The sequence below is a fragment of the Brienomyrus brachyistius genome, chromosome 11 (assembly GCF_023856365.1).
Source record: "Brienomyrus brachyistius isolate T26 chromosome 11, BBRACH_0.4, whole genome shotgun sequence".
Taxonomy (NCBI): Eukaryota; Metazoa; Chordata; class Actinopteri; order Osteoglossiformes; family Mormyridae; genus Brienomyrus; species Brienomyrus brachyistius.
Window position 1 is genome coordinate 10,150,712 of NC_064543.1, and position 18,941 is coordinate 10,169,652.

The following is an 18,941-nucleotide window of genomic DNA, read 5'->3' on the forward strand; positions in this document are numbered from 1 at the left end:
ATACAGAAACTACAGAGGGCTGATGCCTATAGACGTGCCCGTGTGTCCATGTGCATGCCTGCATTCCTGGGTACGTGGATATAAATCACACACTCACTGTGTCCAGGCTTACAGTTAGCCAGACCACTCGTCCCACATGGTGCTCAGCTCAGCTGACCTGATCTGTGCCTCACCAGAGACAGGTCTGTCCTCACCCCCAGGGCCTAATTCCTGTGACAGCCACCGAGGCATGTGACAAATATCTAGCAGGTGGCATGGCGGACATCTCCTATTGCTGTCACCGAAAGGCTCAAGGGCTCAGAGCAGGGAAATAAAGAAGCGAATCTGAAGTTTGCACCAAACGCCCTACAACCATGTCAAGAGGAATCGCAATTGCTTTTGGCCAAAAAGGAAGTCATTTCAGGCTCTTTCTTTTTGTCTCCGGGATGACGGCGGTCGGCCGGTAACCTTCCCCAGCCCTGAATGTCATCGTCGACGGTGACAGCGCGTTGCCGTGGCGCCGGAGTACGGTGCCTGCTGAGACGCTAAATTGGATAAGCAGTCCGCTGAGCACTCGCCAGCCAGGCAGCTACACAATTATAGTGTTTCAGGACGAATCCACAGCAAACACGAGTGGCACACATTTGCGCGAGCACCGAGGGCCTGCTCACGGCTAATGGCAAGGCCCGAGGGCCACGTCCAGCCCTCCGCCACAGAGGGGAAGTCACCGGGCTCTCAGACAAGTTAGCGACCTCCGTTTCGTTCCCTTTTGTCCTGCCCCTTGCTTTCTTGCCAACGGCGGCGCGGCAGAGAGCGAGCAGCGGGTCGGTGGCACGCTCCCCGGTTGAGAAGCTGGGAGGAACGCAGCGGGGAAAATTGCAACCTAGCGACACACTGAGTGCTTCATGTTCCCACAGCTTTAAGGATTCAGGCATCTCTCTCCCCCCCCCCGTCAAAGTGAGAGAAACAAACACACTGTGAAAAAAAAAATCACTCTTCGCATCACAGGAACAAACCATAGGCAGCGTCGGTTGGAGGGCGATGCTTCATGTGACAGATGGAGGTCAACAAGTAGGGCGATCTGTGACAGTGGGACCAAAGACCGTGCAGTGGAGGGGGTGTAGGGTGGCTTAAACGCCCCCCTCAGATGATTCCCCATGAGGAGAACCCCTCAGGTTTTGAAGTTGTAAAAGCAGGCAATGCAGCCCCCAAAAATTCCCAACTGATGTGTTTAATAACAGCCTAGGGAACCAGATAAATCCCCAGTCCTCTAATAAGGGCAGCGCTGACCTCCAGGGGGCCCCGGTAGTGGATAGAGGGCTTTGAGGCAGTAAACCTCTGGCCACCATTAATCCACAACCCCCGCCCCCCCACCCAAACAGCTTTGAAGAAGTGAACAGCAGGCACATCTTGAAGCAGAAAAGAAAGTTCTGGAATACTTCTTTCCCAGCACCGAGACACTCAATCACTTCAACTCAACTAAGCTAAACACCTCTGAGTTCCTCCACCCCCCCGAAACCCCCCAGGGTAACTCACAGATTCAAAGACAACTTGGTGCCTCTTGGATATTTATGCTATGAATCCTACTTTAGCCTCTGGCACTGTGTTAGGAAGCAGATCCATCTCCAGTCAGACCATAGCCTTAAACCTGTCGATGAAGCAGGCAGAGGGTCATGTGTCCGCAAAGCAATGAGCCCACAGGGGTCACACTTTAATGGACGCAGGCACCCACCAATCAGAGCAAGACCTTAAAAACCAAGGCCCACAAATATGAGCATAATCTAATAGACCAGCAATGAGAAGAGGACATTAAATAAGCAACCAGGACCAACCAATGAAAAGAGAACATTAAATGAGACACCTGGGTACCCCTTTGCCTATACCAGCTATCCCCTGCCCTACACACTGCTGATTACCTGGATCAGGTGTGTTCAGTCAATCAGAAGCTGAAAGACAGCTGGGACTTGTGTGTGGGGCAGGGATGGCAGGAAAACAAGCAGGGCAGTGAGGCCCGAGGACCGACTTTGAGAACCACTGGCCTATACTGATGATCTCTCTATAGGCACAACAGAACAGCATGGGTCACACCTGAAGTCTTTAAGCAGTATAATAGGCTTTTAGTCAGGATGGCCTCAGGAGAACTGGCCAAAGTCCAGAGATGATTGACAGCTCTGACATTTGCTCATCCGACCTCCACTCCTGGTTTTAGAAGGATGAGACTCCTGGGGGGGGGGGCAGATTCTATACAGAACCGGACCTGGGTGTATGTCAGGAGAGGAGAGTATGCCTGGATCACACACAAAGGCAGGGCGGCACCATAAATCAAATCAAGTCTAAGTTTATTTATCAGACGGCCAACAGTACAGCATGCAGCAGTGGATGCAGCCAGTGAAACGAGTTTCCCTGAACACTCCCTACAGTGAAGTAATGAGTAAAAAGAAGTAAATATATAAATAAAATAGTAAAAGAAAACAAACAGAAATGTGCAAAATGTGCAAATTGTCCATATAAATAGCCTGATCAGTTAATGAGCAGCCTGAGTCTGTACACAGTGTACACAGCTAGAAGCACGATTACAGAGCCCCTAGTGGACACATGCAGAAACGCATCTTGCACCCGCACCGTCCTCACTGGTACAAGGCCCCAGTTTGAAACCGCTAAGAAACCCTGTAGGAAGACACCAGAAGAGCAGATGGGTTCCGTGGGCCTCAGGTTGGTTTGTCTGCACATAAGCTCTCTGATGGATTTGGGTGGCGAGTGGAAAAGACCTGCTGAGAAACGATCCTGCCAGCGAGAAAACCTGAGCGAGATTGACCCCGCGGCCGGGAAATGTCAGACTCCGTGGTCAATCAGCACCGCGGCAAATCACAGACGCCGCGTCACCAGCAGGAATGTCACACACCCAGTCTGCCTTTGTGTCACGGGGGTATGAACATGTGTGTGTGACAGGAGAACCATGTTTTATTTGTGACATACGCAATCATACGCAACGCCACTTTGCAGTGAAATGCCTTTAAATAGACTAACCGTGTCTGTACATGATTGTTTTCATACATGCACATGTTTGTATGTATGCCTGTGTGTTATTTATCTGCGCTTGAAATGTTTTACATGAGTATCGGTGTGTTTGTGTTGCCGTGCATATGTCACTGTGCACGTCTGTGTTCCTAGTGCTGTGTTTTCTCAAGGTCATGTGCTTGCGTGTAGCGTGGCTGGGTGTGTTTGTGCATGTCGCGTACAAGTATGATTAGAGTGTGTGTTAGTGCTGTTGAGTATCTTCAGGAGAAGCGCGTCGCATTTCTGTGTGCCCTCCCGCCAATCTTATGAGTGTGTGCGAGTCCTGAGGACAGTGTGTGTGAGTCCCGAGGACAGTGTGTGTGAGTCCCGAGGACAGTGTGTGCGAGTCCCGAGGACAGTGTATGCGAGTCCCGAGGACAGTGTGTGTGAGTCCTGATTGCGCTTCAAGGGCCTTTAAGGTAGTAAATGGTGTTTAATGGGGCATGGAGGAGCAGAGTGGTTCATGAAGGGAGACGGACACAGAGAAAGGGGAGAGCACCACAGTGCTTTGTGGACCGAGACAAGGCGGGAGGCGGGAGGCGAGGGGGGGGAATTGACAAGTTAAGCATCCATATAATAACACCCTACATGTAGCTGGGTGCAAGTAGCTGCAGAAAAGGTCACCTCCACCCTCAGATTCTGACCTCTACCGCAAACTCACGTGGATCCCAAGTCACAAAAGAAAAGTATCCGGAACAAACCGGCTCGACCAAAATCCTTAAACCAATGCAATCATCATAGCAAGCAGCAGCCCAAGACCTCCGCGACGCCCGTTGGATCAGCCTGGAATCACTCCCACACCTGCCCCTCCGAGCTCCTTCGGACATTTATGCCGGAACACACTTTGGTTCCTGGTGTCCCGGTTAAATTAGCGACCTCGAATCAGTGGCACACGCTGAGCTGGGCCGGCCGTCAGCACCTGGGCCCCTGCATCATTCATACTGTATATAAGCTGCTGGCTGCACCACATCCATCTCCAGCCGACCGGAGAACTTTCCTTGCTTGGGATTGAGCAGCACGACCCAGGCTGTGTTTCTGTCACGCACTACATGCTCAGGCAAGCAAACATTTCCTAATCGGGGCTGGGGGGGGAGCTGGTTACAGAATGAACTCCTGGCTCCTTTTGTATACATCTGATGCCACCTCAGTCTTAGGCCCAAGGGATCGATGGTTCCCTGCATTTTTGGACCCACACCTCCACCGCTCAGATCTTTCTCTCCCCTCATGCCACTTTCCTAACAAACCACCATTTTCTCCCAAGTCCACGGTGCCTAACCCCCCGAACGCTGAAGCCCTGAGGACTGTAGCAAAATATTTCAACAGGTGCCCGACTGGCACCGGGAACAGCAGGTGAGGGAATTAACTGCCAAAGTAATTACTTTGGTAAAGCTGTACAGAGCAGAGGCGTACCTCTCCACGTGGCCGCCTGGGGCCATAGCCGGGCCGTACCCAATAGGAACACACCTTATATGTTAATGAATCCTAAATTTGGATTGGAGCTGCGTCACGATTGAATGTATTGATTGGTTGTTTTAATGCCAATTACTATGCATCCTGTGTAGGGATTACACAAGCAGATTAATTCCTGAACCAAATATGGTGATCTGATTCAGGGGATTCCAATCCCTGGTCCACAAACCGGTGCCAATATTCCACCAGGGTGCAGAAAGTTAGGGTTTGGGGGAAGGGTTAGTTAATTTAGAAAAATAAGCTATATAGGTTGAAGCTATGCCTTTTATACGGCCCTTGACATTTGCACGTCCTGATCACATCTAAAAAAAAGTAGATGCACACCTTTCCTCACCATCATCCACCAGTATACAGACAAATTTTACCAGTCTGTGAATTTTTCAAATGATGTATGCCGGTCCACAGTCATCAAAAGGCTAGGAGCCCCAATTCCAGTGCCTCTGTTTCATAAAACTATACAAACAAATAAATAGACACAGTCATCAACAGTTCGTTTTCTACAAGTGAGTGTCAAGTTCCCTGCCAAAGCAGCACTTCAGACAAACATTAACTAACATCCATTTGCACTACAGCCAGAAAACAATTTCTAAGAAACTTGGAGCTGAATCTAGCCGAGTCTCCATTTGTGTCTGCAGAGTATTCCTTGCCCTGTTTGTTGCCTGTAGCAGCACTCATTCAGCTTTTCAGATGGTCATTCCTCTCATCTATCTAAAGAGGAGACAAAACCCAAGCTGGCGTCCTGCAGTTTTCTCATCCTCGGCCTGGACACAGAGCTGTATTGACCAGTCTCTCCAAAGCTCTCCCAGTGAGACGTTTCAGACAGATTGATCTAAAATGGCCCCAGAAGGTACAGTCTGCAATATTATATCCAAGCGGCTGACATCTCTCTCTTTCACTCGCTCTCTCTTTCTTGGTGACTTGTCACACCCTGAGCCTCAGGGGTGTGTGCTCCCCAGAGACTGCATAGACTGCTGCGTGTGTGTGTGTGTGTGTGTTTGTTTCAGGGTGTGTATGTGGGGACCCACAATATTTTTGATAAGGTCCGCCGCCCATCTTTGTGACCCATGGCAGAAAGATCCATTTGAGATGCACTGGGGTGCCTAGAAGGAGGCGGGGGAGGGGTGAGATCAATTCGAGATGCCGCACTCAGCAGCCACCTCGCTAAGGAACGCGAGGGGTTCCCTGGAATACAGCCACGTCGATGTGCTGGGGCCCCATGGCGAGTTCCACAGTGCCAGTGCACTAGCTCACTTTTGTGTCTTTTCATTCCAGTCCGCCCTGACGGGGCCAATCATGTGCCCATGAGACTGTGATTCTCAACCCAGTCCTTAAGGGATCCCCCAGTTCACGTTTTTATTTCCACCCATCTCCAAACACACCAGTCCCAGGTATTCAGGGTTCTCGATTGCCTGGTTGTTTGGTTCAAGTGGGGGTGAGAGCTGGGAGGGAGCAAAAATGTGGACTGACTGGGGGTCCCAGTGGACTGGGTTAAGAACCACTGCTATGTGATACAAAAGAGGACAGGAAGGAGTTGGGTTATTTTCTTATTGGGCTCCTCCCTTGCGACGTTGCTAGTTCCTGACATCGTGGAAACACTAACTTGGGAAGTTCACGTTAGATTTTTTTTTCACGGGCCAGTAACAAATATCTGAGGTCAAGAGCCGGAGAGGTTCTCTGGTGGATAGACACACAGGATCACCTTTCTGGCCAAAAGGGCACCGGAACCATCTGCTCTGTACTCACACCTTTTGATGGGTCGCCTATTCCCTGCCCCTCCAGAAAGCTGACGTGACCTGGACAGCCGTTATTGCATTTGCATTGTGGCTAACACATGCAGCAGAGAGGGTCATTACCCTGCTCCTGCCAGACACCTCATTTCCTAGGAAACAGCTCAATGTTCTCAGGTTGCATAGGTGCAGCAGTTCCCGCAAAAACACCATACACTACAAAATCACAACACTTCCTCTGCCAGCCTGCTGGGTAATTCCAACTAATTACTTCCTGAAATAATACAGTATACCTTATTTACTTTAAACTGATTGCATGTTGCATTGTAATCATCTTTTGTGCGTTTAATTATTTATTTCATGCTAATGAGTTTAATGTGTCTCAGCTGAGAGTGAATCATGTATTTGGATATTACTGCTTTAGGACTTTTAGGCTAGCTTTCCATGCCTGAGGAATACAGAAGGGTGTTGGGTCACATACACTGCCTGAGGAATACCCTTAAACAGAAGGGTGTTGGGTCAAGTCTCATTGTAGTAATCCTATAAAACACCTGAACTGCTTTAGTAAAATACCCTAGTGTGATAATTAGGGAGAAAAGCAGCAAATGAAAGTTTATTATTATTATTTATTTTCAAAATCACAATATTAGTATAACAAATTACTATGACATTACTACCCTTACACTGAGGCCTTCCTTTTCATTAATCTGATAGGATCTCTCCACCTCCATGTTTTTCTGCTACATTTGCTGACCTTCGAGCGTCAGTAATATTCCAGGAGACCATCACCCTATGGGCCAACAGACAGATGCACACCTGCGGCCACGATTCATCTATGCACTTTAATAACAGAGCGCTGGACCGTACATTAAGCGGTGGCATCTGGTCCGTACGCATGGCTCGTTTCCCAAACCCCACCCCACCCCCCCGAGGCCTGTCATGTGACCAGCTCCTATTCGTCACAAGGTGCTCTCACCCGTGGCCCGTTTCCATTGGCTGACAGTAACCCTTTCCTATTGGCTTTGAGGACCACATAAGACACACAGGTGTGACACACATCCTAGTAGCCGGAAAGAATTATATAAATGATTATTGTCACAGTATAGTAGATGTCTTCCTTCAGACTTGGATCTGAAGGTCTGGATGGCTGGACTACGGCTAGAGGACAGCGATGTGCTGGATGCAGAAGAACAGAAAAGAAGGTAGGAGAGATGAGAGATGAAGGAAGGAGACCGAATGGGTCATCTGGCAGACTGAGCTTCCTTCGCACCAGTGAAAATGTAGAAGTTGTCTCCACATGCATTATTAACGACGGTTTTGCTCGCACCCACTGAATGGAAATGACAGCATACTCCTAAGAGGTGAACAAACACGGCATCCAACAAAGGAGTAGGCTGGGACTGGGTGAGGTTGTTTTTGGGGAAGGTTAACACCAAGAAATGAAGACAACAGGTGTCCAAAAGAAAGGGAAGATGTTGAGAATGATGCGTCATGAACCAGGAGCCACATGAGGGCTCAGTCTGGAGGCCGACACTGAGTGCTTAGCATGTCGGCGCCTGGCCTGATTTCCGACATTCGCCATTGGCTACCTGCTTCTGTAGAAGTACCTGCTTGATCTTTGCCAAAGCAATAACTACTAATGGACCCAATGAGACTAATTTCCTATAGTTCCCTATTGATTTCCTATAAAGCCTAACCACAACCTGTGTGAACCTCAATCGCCAAACTTCATGAAGTCAATTAATGCTCCTCATGAGGGCCAATTTAAGCAGAACACTCATGTCAGACATCCATCCATCCATTTTCTAAACCGCTTATCCTACTGGGTCGCGGGGGGTCCGGAGCCTATCCCATGAAGCAGGGAACAACCCAGGATGGGGGGGCCAGCCCATCGCAGGTCACACTCACACACCATTCACTCACACATGCATTCCTACGGGCAATTTAGCAAGTCCAATTAGCCTCAGCAAGTTTTTGGACTGTGGGGGGAAATCGGAGTACCCGGAGGAAACCCCACAACGACATGGGGAGAACATGCAAACTCCACACACATGTGACCCAGGCGGAGAATCGAACCCGGGTCCCAGAGGTGTGAGGCAACAGTGCTAACCACTGCACCACCCTGGCACCCCCCATCTCAGACATATAATACTCTAAGGAATCTGATAAGCTGCCTTGACATTGTACTACATCAACAACTGCTGAATTTCAGTCACCTGCAGATCCTAAACATCTGCCCTCAAGGGAGATGGTGACCAAGGCAGCCACCTTCCAAGTCCAAAGATCACTGGCCACAGGAATGGAGATGGTGTTGCCATAGCGATGGGTGATATGAACGCCCATAGGATACTGCAAGTTGGGATTGGTGGGGAGGTTCTCTGACCCAGGCTCTGGGAGGAGATACTTACCCATGTACCATGCTGCTGGGCCTCTTTGATCCTGCCTTGGGGCGACCCGAATGAAGCTCTCCAGTCATACTTATGTCTGTAAAAGAGCAAAAAATGCTAAGAAGAGACATATCATTTAAATACGATCATTGGCCATTTTTTAGGTAATATTAGGTGCAGAGAACCTGCTCCTTCAAACATCAGATCATGTGGCTGCAACTGAATACATGCAGCACATGGTCAGAGTCAAGGGTTTCAGGTACTTTTTGTCATTATCTAAGCCATCTTGAACATGATGTGATTGTTCAGTCCAGACACCAGTGCTCCAGAATGTCAGAAGCTGCCACCTTCCTAGGATGTCACACAGTACAGCGTCTAAAGTTTACACAGAATAGTGTGAGCAGTCAGCAGAAGTGCCGTGTGGCAAAAACACCTTGTTGATAATACTTCCAGATTGATTAAGGTCGTCTGTTTCAGTGCCTACTAGTGGCTAAAGAGGGAGTCCTTATGATCTTTAAAACAGTGCTTCTCAACCCGGTCCTTGTGGACCCCAGGACGGTCCAAGTTTTTGCTCCCTCCCAGCTTCCTGCTAGACAGTCGACATATGGGACTGGGAGGAAGCAAAAATGTGGACTGTCTGGGCATCCCCAAGGCCCGAGGTGAGAAACACTGCTGTACAACAAGCCCAGAATTTGTAGAGTAGTAAAGGTGTGAACAGAAGGAACAGTGACTTAAAGGCACTTCCTGTTGCTGAAGACACCTGCTTTTGGCTCAGGTCATGCAACAGAAGGTCCCAGCAGAATGATGTAGGGTCCATGCAGAATCACTTAAAAATAATAATTCCTTGCTTCAAAGATGAGCCAATGTGGGTGATGTCACTAAGCATGTCTTGTTCGAGTTTCAATCAGCCATAACAAACGGTACGGGCCCTTGTGAGGGGACACATCTCCATGTTTTTCTGACAGAAGTCAGTGACATGGAATAACAGCAGATGTGTCACAGTCAGTGCAGAACAGTGAATGTAATGAGTAACTGCATGGTCACACAAACACACGCGCGCACATACATACACACACGCAAACTATATGGACACAAGTATCTGGACACACGGCCATTACACTTACAGGGACTGTCTATTCATTTCTAGGGGCATAACTATAACCCCAACAATGAGAACCTTAACCCTGACCCAGACCTATCCTTAACTACAGTATAAGTAACCAAGCAAAATACAAGACATCTCATCATGTTTTTAGTTTTCTGACTGCGGTCGCAGATTTGAATAAAATCAAATTTCCTCTCAGGGGGGACTGAATAATGATCCCAACAATGTCAAAATAACAGGCTTTTATCATATAAATCATATATCATATCAATATTTACATAACCCACACATGCACACGTACAAACACATGTCGATCACTAACCGATGATGCAACCTACAGCCAACACAGAGCCCACACAGCCTCTATCCACCTCCCTGCTCAGACAGTCACTGTCCCAGACCCTAAGCAGACCGGAGGAGATGGACAGGCCTTATGGAGCATGGAGTCTGACGAGGCCTCACCCTTCCGACTGCTCCAAAGTCCCACGGCGACAGCAGGGCCAGGTAAATGAAACTCTCTGGATGCTAATTGCCCTCCATCTGCCACTGTGAAATTAATTGCTTCTCTGTCCCATATTTGATTCGGCGTAGGACTTCAAATGGACAGTATCTGCCAGGCAGACCCCGCCCTCTTCCCTGTCAGCTGACCCCACATCTGCCAGGCAGACCCCGCCCTCTTCCCTGTCAGCTGACCCCACATCTGCCAGGCAGACCCCGCCCTCTTCCCTGTCAGCTGACCCCACATCTGCCAGGCAGACCCCGCCCTCTTCCCTGTCAGCTGACCCCACATCTGCCAGGCAGACCCCACCCTCTTCCCTGTCAGCTGACCCCACCTGTACCTTTCTCAGAATAAACATGTGCACACAAGGCTGCTCTGCGCACAGCTCTATCCCTGGCTATCCACACCGGAGCCCCGCCTCCCAGCTTTGCCAGGCGCATAGAGTGAGTGCCTGGCTCTGCTCCCCGCATCGCTTACCCCTCTGTTTGTGCATTAGAGTCCAGGCTGGGCCAGGTTTAAGGCAAGGCCTCAGGACGGGGTCACTTTGGCCCCAAAAGAGACCCGACCCCAGACAGTTGGCTCAAAAGTTTCCTTTTCCCTGGTTGCTAAAACATGCATTTTCTTTGCACCTCCTTCCTCTGGTGTCACTTTTGGGGGGGGGAGGCTGTACAGGACATAGATGCAATGCCTGGCAACCAGTATGCATGGTATCACCTTGGGGGTGGGCGGGTGGGTATAGGATCATACGACTACATGCCGAGGGGGGGCATGATTGTGCCATCGATTTCCAGGCAGGAGAGGAGGAGGGAAGATTAATGCGCCGAAAGCCCACTGTCACAGAGATGATAAGTCTATCAGTTACGGGTCTTCTGTATGAAGAGGAGAGATCAGAGAAAAAAGAATGGGAATACCCCCACCCCCACTCTGCCACAGCTTGGTTAGTTTGCAGGATCACGGCCTTTTCACAGGGTGGTCGGTGAGCATTCGACATGGAGACATCACACAAAGAATAGCCCTGTGGCCCCTGGTGACGTCTAGGTATAGCAGCATCCTTCATGGTTGGTCACAGGGGCCCCACGTTTACAGGAGAGGGGGCCCCAGGCTGCCAATGGGCCTGGCCTAATGGAATGGACAATTAACAGCGGGGGCCCGACACCCGACACCCGAGATGGGCGCACACACACAAACACACACACAGGTTTGCAATTATATCTTTGTGGGGACTCTCCATTCATTTCTCTGGTGGAAAATCCTAATCCCAACATGACAACCGTAACCCCCACCCAGCCCTAACCATAATCATAAGTAACCAAGCAAGCATGGTCCCCACAATGTCAAAATGTCAGGTTTTTATCACATTGTGAGGGACATTTAGTCTCCATAATGTAATATAAACTTAACCCACAGACACACACACAGAAATTTACAAACACTGAGACCCACACAGGCAGCTCCCTATTGTTTCACAAATAAGCCGAATTGTTGGGAGAGAATAAATCTGCTGTATTACGAAGGAAATGAAGCTCTGAGCATTTCCCTGCTATGCAGGCAGTGGCATGTACAGCTCCTTCAATCCGCAGCCCGTTTGGGTCGAGCAGCAGAGCTGTGAGGCGAGCAGGATACGCGAGAACGTGTCGGGCTGATCAGGAACGCCACTGCAGGACCCCACAGCATCCACAGATCCGGGGGGGCATCCGGTAAACAGGGACGCCATGCAATACAATTAACGTTTCTGGAATAATCCGTAAGCATAACATTCCCGGCTGCTGAGCCCAGATAACAAACTCCAACGGTAAAGAAGCCGCTCGTCTTTTAATGTGCGTTCGGGGTGGAACGACATGAGTGATACGTTTTACAATTAATATGCTTTGTTTGCAATTTTGCCATTTTCAACGAGTCCGTGTTCAGTGTCAGTCAGGCTATTAAGGTTAATCAGCAGCTCATTAGCGCTTCAAGAGGGAGGGGGCGGGGGGTGCTGAGAAAGTCCCTTTCGCTTGGTCTAATAAAAATCCTGAAAATAAAATCCTTATTCTCCCCAAAGCACCCCCCAGACTTGAAAAAGCAGCCCTCTCGAGCTGAACAGATGGGAGGCTGTGGCTCAGTCAGGGTGATCCGAGATTGGCTGGGTCACGGATACAGAGAAGCGACCGGCCCATGGCTCATTGCTACCCTGCCGCCAAACTCCACCTCCAGTCTCTTCCCAGCCTTTAACGTGTTGGTAAAACTCAGAATTACGCAGATGCCACCTCAGCCCAACCTCACAGCTACTCTCTTGCCTCTGCATGCCCCACCCCCTTCCTGCAGTGTCTGCTCTCTGGTGTTTTACAGGCAGAAAAGTGATTCAGGCTGTCATTAGCTTGGGACTGACATGAATAGGGGACCCCACTTTCCCCACAAATCTACTAGAATTTTCCAGCACAGGGTTGTATGCCCCAGAGAGTCGGAACTCCCAATCGCGTCGCTAGCGCAACAATCCATGGCGCAAGATGACGCTTCAGTCACAACAACCCACAGGGACCTCGGGTCCAGTGATCTGATGTTATTTCTTCTCCTACAGGTCACCTGAACAGTCCCGCTGGGGGATTCACAGGGGGCAGCCCGAGGAGAAGCACGTCCAGCCACCTGGAGCTGCAGTCTTACCAAAATGCATGACATGCAACCTCTAATTTCCTGAGGGGGCGCCCACAGTGAGACCTGCACCCAGAAATAATGAGAGTATTAAATCCAAAATTTCCCTACAGTCAGTGGAAGACCAGTCCTGGTGCCTCATCGCTAACAGACCTTTACAGTTAATCTGCCAGCAGCATGTGACAGGAACCCTTAATTTTGTTTTGTAGAAAATGATTACTTAGCCTCTCCTGGAAAGGAAGCAGGGCTGTAGCTGCCCTGAACACTGATTGGAGATCAGACCGAACACCAGTCAGAGATGCTCGATGCTGATGAGGATCTGAAGTGCTTGCGACAAACTGCTGACATACATCACAAAAGCTGTTGCCCTGCCCCCTCTGATGTCGTCGGCAGAAATGGGGGGGGGGGGGTGCTCTTCATTTCTTCATGATCACAACCAAACACCATCCTTTAATATATATCACTTTGTCACTTTTATAGGTACCCACCACCTGCATGTTTTTGGCCTGCTTTTAGCTCAGAGCAGGATTACACAATGGCTCTGCATTCTGGGTAATGCTGTCCATTTGCCCCAAAGCCAAAGTGTAGTCCAGCTGAATGGTAAAAAAGATTCAGGTAAGGGGGACAGAGGTAAGGGGAAGCAAACCTGCATACTTTCCCTTCAGCATGATGGGGAGGAACCATGACGTTTTGGTCATTCCCCCAGCCAGACCTGCCAGTATCTTTGGACTTTTCCTCTATTGAGGAAGCCCATGTCCTCAAGATTTCCAGTTTAATTTGCTAGATTTATGTCCTTCCTGCCGTGTCCCTGGCTGCTCTTCTTATCTCCTGCTGAAACGCGTCACACGTTCTCCGCATCCCGATCCCGAAGACGAGCCGGCGGCCATCTGCTATGCTCCCCCGCGAAGCCCGTCGCTACAGACGCCCACATCGGCCGGTGCACCAGCGGAGGAGCCATGGGAGGTCCACCGGGGGGGGGGGGGAGACCACCTTTGGGAACGTCCTGTGTGGGATCGTTCTCGCCACTGCTGTGAGGAGGACATCCTGCCCATACTGGGTGACCCCCCCCCCTCACCTGCTGAATGCTTGCTGATAATCATCCCCCCCCAACCTCAAGACAGCCTGAACATCCACCAGCCCCTATGATTTGAAACTAAAACTGCCAAATCGCCTGTTTCCCACACATTGTTCTCTTTAGAAATTCAACTCTCTGCAAAAAGATCAGAGCAAAACATAACGGCTGTTTATATAAGACAGGAACACAGAGAGGCTGATATTTATCTCATGGACATTGAAATACAGCCATATTCTCTATGGAAATGACGTCAAAGGACACATGCATGCATTTGAAATTGTATATCACAATGCAGGTATTTAAAGTTCTATGTATCGACATCAGTGTTTATAAAATAGAATCTGAAACAAACACAGGGAGCCAGACATCAAACGTCCACTCAAGCAGAATGAGGCTCTTCTTCAGGACCCCAGTCAGAAGGAAGCTCCAGCTCAGAGAGAGAATGTGAAACCATGGTGTGGGATGACTATTAACACGTTAAGCGGTCTTCTGATGGCATTGATGGAATGACAGCTCCCTGCCGCCCTGCTCACAGGGCCACACGCTGACTTCTCAGAAGTACAAGCCGCCCCTAACTTATCCTGCGCGCCTGGACCATGCCCTTCTGTGAGGAGGATGCCCTGGCGGACAGGCGTTGCTGCTGACCTCAGCTCTCACGGTGCCGCTCTCTCTCCTTGACGGAAGGTAATGGACTCCCTTTGTCTGCAGTAGTTCTGGTGCTAAAGCACGTCCAGGGGCTTCTGGACTTCTGGGTTCTGGTGGGAAGTGACCTTAAGGGTGATGGGAGCAGCGGGCAGGCAGACAAAAGAAGCACCACTGCAGCGTTCGATCGGTGCCCGTTATCCAGTGATGCGTTCCCCCCCCCCCTCCGCCTCCCCACTAGGCGTCCGATCGGTCCAGGGTAACACCCCCCACTACCTGACATGCAGGGTCACTCCCACCTCCTCATTCCCACTCTGCACCTCCTCACCCTGAGCTCTCTCCCTGCCTGATTAGCAACTGTGGACCCCTTTAGGCCCAGGCACCAGAGTCAGGGTGATTTCTGCTCATAAAAAAGCTGACAGACTCTTTACAACCCCCACCCAGCTGCCGGCTACCACCATACATATGCACACATACTCACATAGACACACATACATGCAGACACAGCCAAACCAAAACAAACGGCCCAGCTCTGCTCCCTTTCCTTCTCTAGCGGGTAACATGCAGCTGCTAGCTGAAAGAGACCCGGAGGGTTTCCCGTGGCATCTCCCCACAGTGGCCTCCCCCAGCCCTGGTGGCAGCCGGCCTGGCAGCGGCGCAGTTCTGGGGACACCTTGTGCTGCCACAACATTCAGAACCACAAAGACAAAGACAGTGCGGGGGGGGTGGGGGGTGGAACAGAGGATATTCTCGGGCATACTTACGTCGGGGGCTGCGGTGCTCACTTTTAAACAGGGTCATAGCAGAGCCAGACGATAGCAGAGCTAGGAACAGGAGCTAACGGGAGTCTGGAGTCCTTCTCTCGCTCTCTCTCTCTCTCTCTCTCTCTCTCTCTCTCGCTCTGTTCTCACCACAACAGCCTCCGAAAGCCGACTGCTCTGCTACGACGGAATCAATGACACCACTCCAAGAGCTGTACCAGCGGGCCGTACCATTTCTTCCACTGCAGCGGGGGGGGGGAAGTGAGGAGGAGCGGGGGACCGGCGTCGCTCATTGCACGGCTGACAGAAGTGGGTGGGAAGAGGGAGGTGCTTAGGTGGCAGAGAAAGGGGGGGGGGGAGTAAGGCACCGGGAAGTCAGCTCCTCAGCTGGTTCTGCTTCAGGACGAGTGTTCCCTGCATGACCCATAGCTCAGGAATTCAGCCTGAAGAAATGTCAGCGATGACATGAGGGCTTGAGAAATCCCATGGTGGGGGTGAGAGCGGGGGAAGGCCCCCAGTTAGCTACAGCGGGACGCCATGACAGGAGAGACGGGGGTGGGGTCCGGTAGGAAGGGGCAGTAATGCACACCTCACTTTCCTCAGTTTCCCTGCAGCAATGGAAGGCAGGAGTACTGACTGTATTTCCTGAGTACAGACTGAACACTCAACACAAACCCAGACTGCAGGTTCAACACCCAACACAAACTCAGACTGCAGGCTGAACACCCAACACAAACTCAGACTGCAGGCTGAACACCCAACACAAACTCAGACTGCCGGCTGAACACTCAACACAAACCCAGACTGCAGGTTGAACACCCAACACAAACTCAGACTGCAGGCTGAACACTCAACACAAACTCAGACTGCAGGTTGAACACTCAACACAAACCCAGACTGCAGGTTGAACACCCAACACAAACTCAGACTGCAGGCTGAACACTCAACACAAACTCAGACTGCAGGTTGAACACCCAACATAAACTCAGACCGCAGGCTGAACACCCAACATAAACTCAGACTACAATCTGAACACCTAACACAAACTCAGACCGCAGGCTGAACACCCAACATAAACTCAGACCACAATCTGAACACCCAACACAAACTGAAGCTACAAGCTGAACACCCAACACAAACCCAGACTGCAGGTTGAACACCAGGGTAAACTCAGATTACAGGCTGAACACCCAACACAAACTCAGGCTGAACACCCGACACAAACTCAGACTGCAGGCTGAACACCCAACACAAACTCAGACTGCAGGCTGAACACTCAACACAAACTCAGACTGCAAGCTGAACACTCAACACAAACTCAGACTGCAGGTTGAACACCCAACACAAACTCAGACCACAATCTGAACACCCAACACAAACTCAGACTGCAAGCTGAACACCCAACACAAACTGAAGCTACAAGCTGAACACCCAACACAAACCCAGACTGCAGGTTGAACACCAGGGTAAACTCAGATTACAGGCTGAACACCCAACACAAACTCAGGCTGAACACCCGACACAAACTCAGACTGCAGGCTGAACACTCAACACAAACCCAGACTGCAGGTTCAACACCCAACACAAACTCAGACTGCAGGCTGAACACCCAACACAAACTCAGACTGCAGGCTGAACACTCAACACAAACTCAGACTGCAGGCTGAACACTCAACACAAACTCAGACTGCAGGCTGAACACCCAACATAAACTCAGACCACAATCTGAACACCCAACACAAACTCAGACTGCAAGCTGAACACCCAACACAAACTGAAGCTACAAGCTGAACACCCAACACAAACCCAAACTGACGGTTGAACACCAGGGTAAACTCAGATTACAGGCTGAACACCCAACACAAACTCAGGCTGAACACCCGACACAAACTCAGACTGCAGGCTGAACACCCAACACAAACTCAGACTGCAGGCTGAACACTCAACACAAACTCAGACTGCAAGCTGAACACCCAACACAAACTCAGACTGCAGGCTGAACACCCAACACAAACTCAGACTGCAGGCTGAACACCCAACACAAACTCAGACTGCCGGCTGAACACTCAACACAAACCCAGACTGCAGGTTGAACACCCAACACAAACTCAGACTGCAGGCTGAACACTCAACACAAACTCAGACTGCAGGTTGAACACTCAACACAAACCCAGACTGCAGGTTGAACACCCAACACAAACTCAGACTGCAGGCTGAACACCCAACACAAACTCAGACTGCAGGTTGAACACTCAACACAAACTCAGACTGCAGGTTGAACACTCAACACAAACTCAGACTGCAGGTTGAACACCCAACACAAACTCAGACTGCAGGCTGAACACCCAACATAAACTCATACCACAATCTGAACACCCAACACAAACTCAGACTGCAAGCTGAACACCCAACACAAACTGAAGCTACAAGCTGAACACCCAACACAAACCCAGACTGCAGGTTGAACACCAGGGTAAACTCAGATTACAGGCTGAACACCCGACACAAACTCAGACTGCAGGCTGAACACTCAACACAAACCCAGACTGCAGGTTCAACACCCAACACAAACTCAGACTGCAGGCTGAACACCCAACACAAACTCAGACTGCAGGCTGAACACTCAACACAAACTCAGACTGCAAGCTGAACACTCAACACAAACTCAGACTGCAGGCTGAACACCCAACATAAACTCAGACCACAATCTGAACACCCAACACAAACTCAGACTGCAAGCTGAACACCCAACACAAACTGAAGCTACAAGCTGAACACCCAACACAAACCCAGACTGACGGTTGAACACCAAGGTAAACTCAGATTACAGGCTGAACACCCAACACAAACTCAGGCTTCAGGCTGAACACCCAACACAAACTCAGACTGCAGGCTGAACACCCAACACAAACTGAAGCTACAAGCTGAACACCCAACACAAACCCAGACTGCAGGTTGAACACCAGGATAAACTCAGACTACAGGCTGAACACCCAACACAAACTGAAGCTACAAGGTGAACACCCAACACAAACCCAGACTGCAGGTTGAACACCAGGATAAACTCAGACTACTGGCTGAACACCCAACACAAACTGAAGCTATAAGCTGAACACCCAACACAAACCCAGACTGCAGGCTGAACACCCAACACAAACTCAGATTACAGGCCGAACACCCAACACAAACTGAAACTACAAGCTGAACACCCAACACAAACCCAGACTGCAGGTTGAACATCAGGATAAACTCAGACTACAGGCTGAACACCCAACACAAACTGAAGCTACAAGGTGAACACCCAACACAAACCCAGACTGCAGGTTGAACACCAGGATAAACTCAGACTACTGGCTGAACACCCAACACAAACTGAAGCTATAAGCTGAACACCCAACACAAACCCAGACTGCAGGTTGAACACCAGGATAAACTCAGACTACTGGCTGAACACCCAACACAAACTGAAGCTATAAGCTGAACACCCAACACAAACCCAGACTGCAGGCTGAACACCCAACACAAACTCAGATTACAGGCCGAACACCCAACACAAACTGAAACTACAAGCTGAACACCCAACACAAACCCAGACTGCAGGTTGAACATCA

At 50.1% G+C, this 18,941-nt stretch overlaps 1 protein-coding gene across 2 annotated transcripts in view; it reads right to left on the reverse strand.

Annotated features, from left to right (window-relative positions):
* Positions 1-15,573, reverse strand: part of LOC125704122 (RNA-binding Raly-like protein) — a 43,294-nt gene extending 27,721 nt beyond the window's left edge. For both annotated transcript variants that reach the window (XM_048969451.1, XM_048969450.1), the window contains exons 1-2: positions 15,334-15,573; positions 8,642-8,717 (exon numbers count right to left, since the gene is read on the reverse strand). In XM_048969451.1, coding sequence (XP_048825408.1) covers positions 8,642-8,717; positions 15,334-15,370 — 113 coding nt within the window. In that variant the 5' untranslated portion in view covers positions 15,371-15,573. The remainder of the gene's footprint in view (positions 1-8,641; positions 8,718-15,333) is intronic.
* Between the last annotated feature and the right edge of the window lie 3,368 nt (positions 15,574-18,941).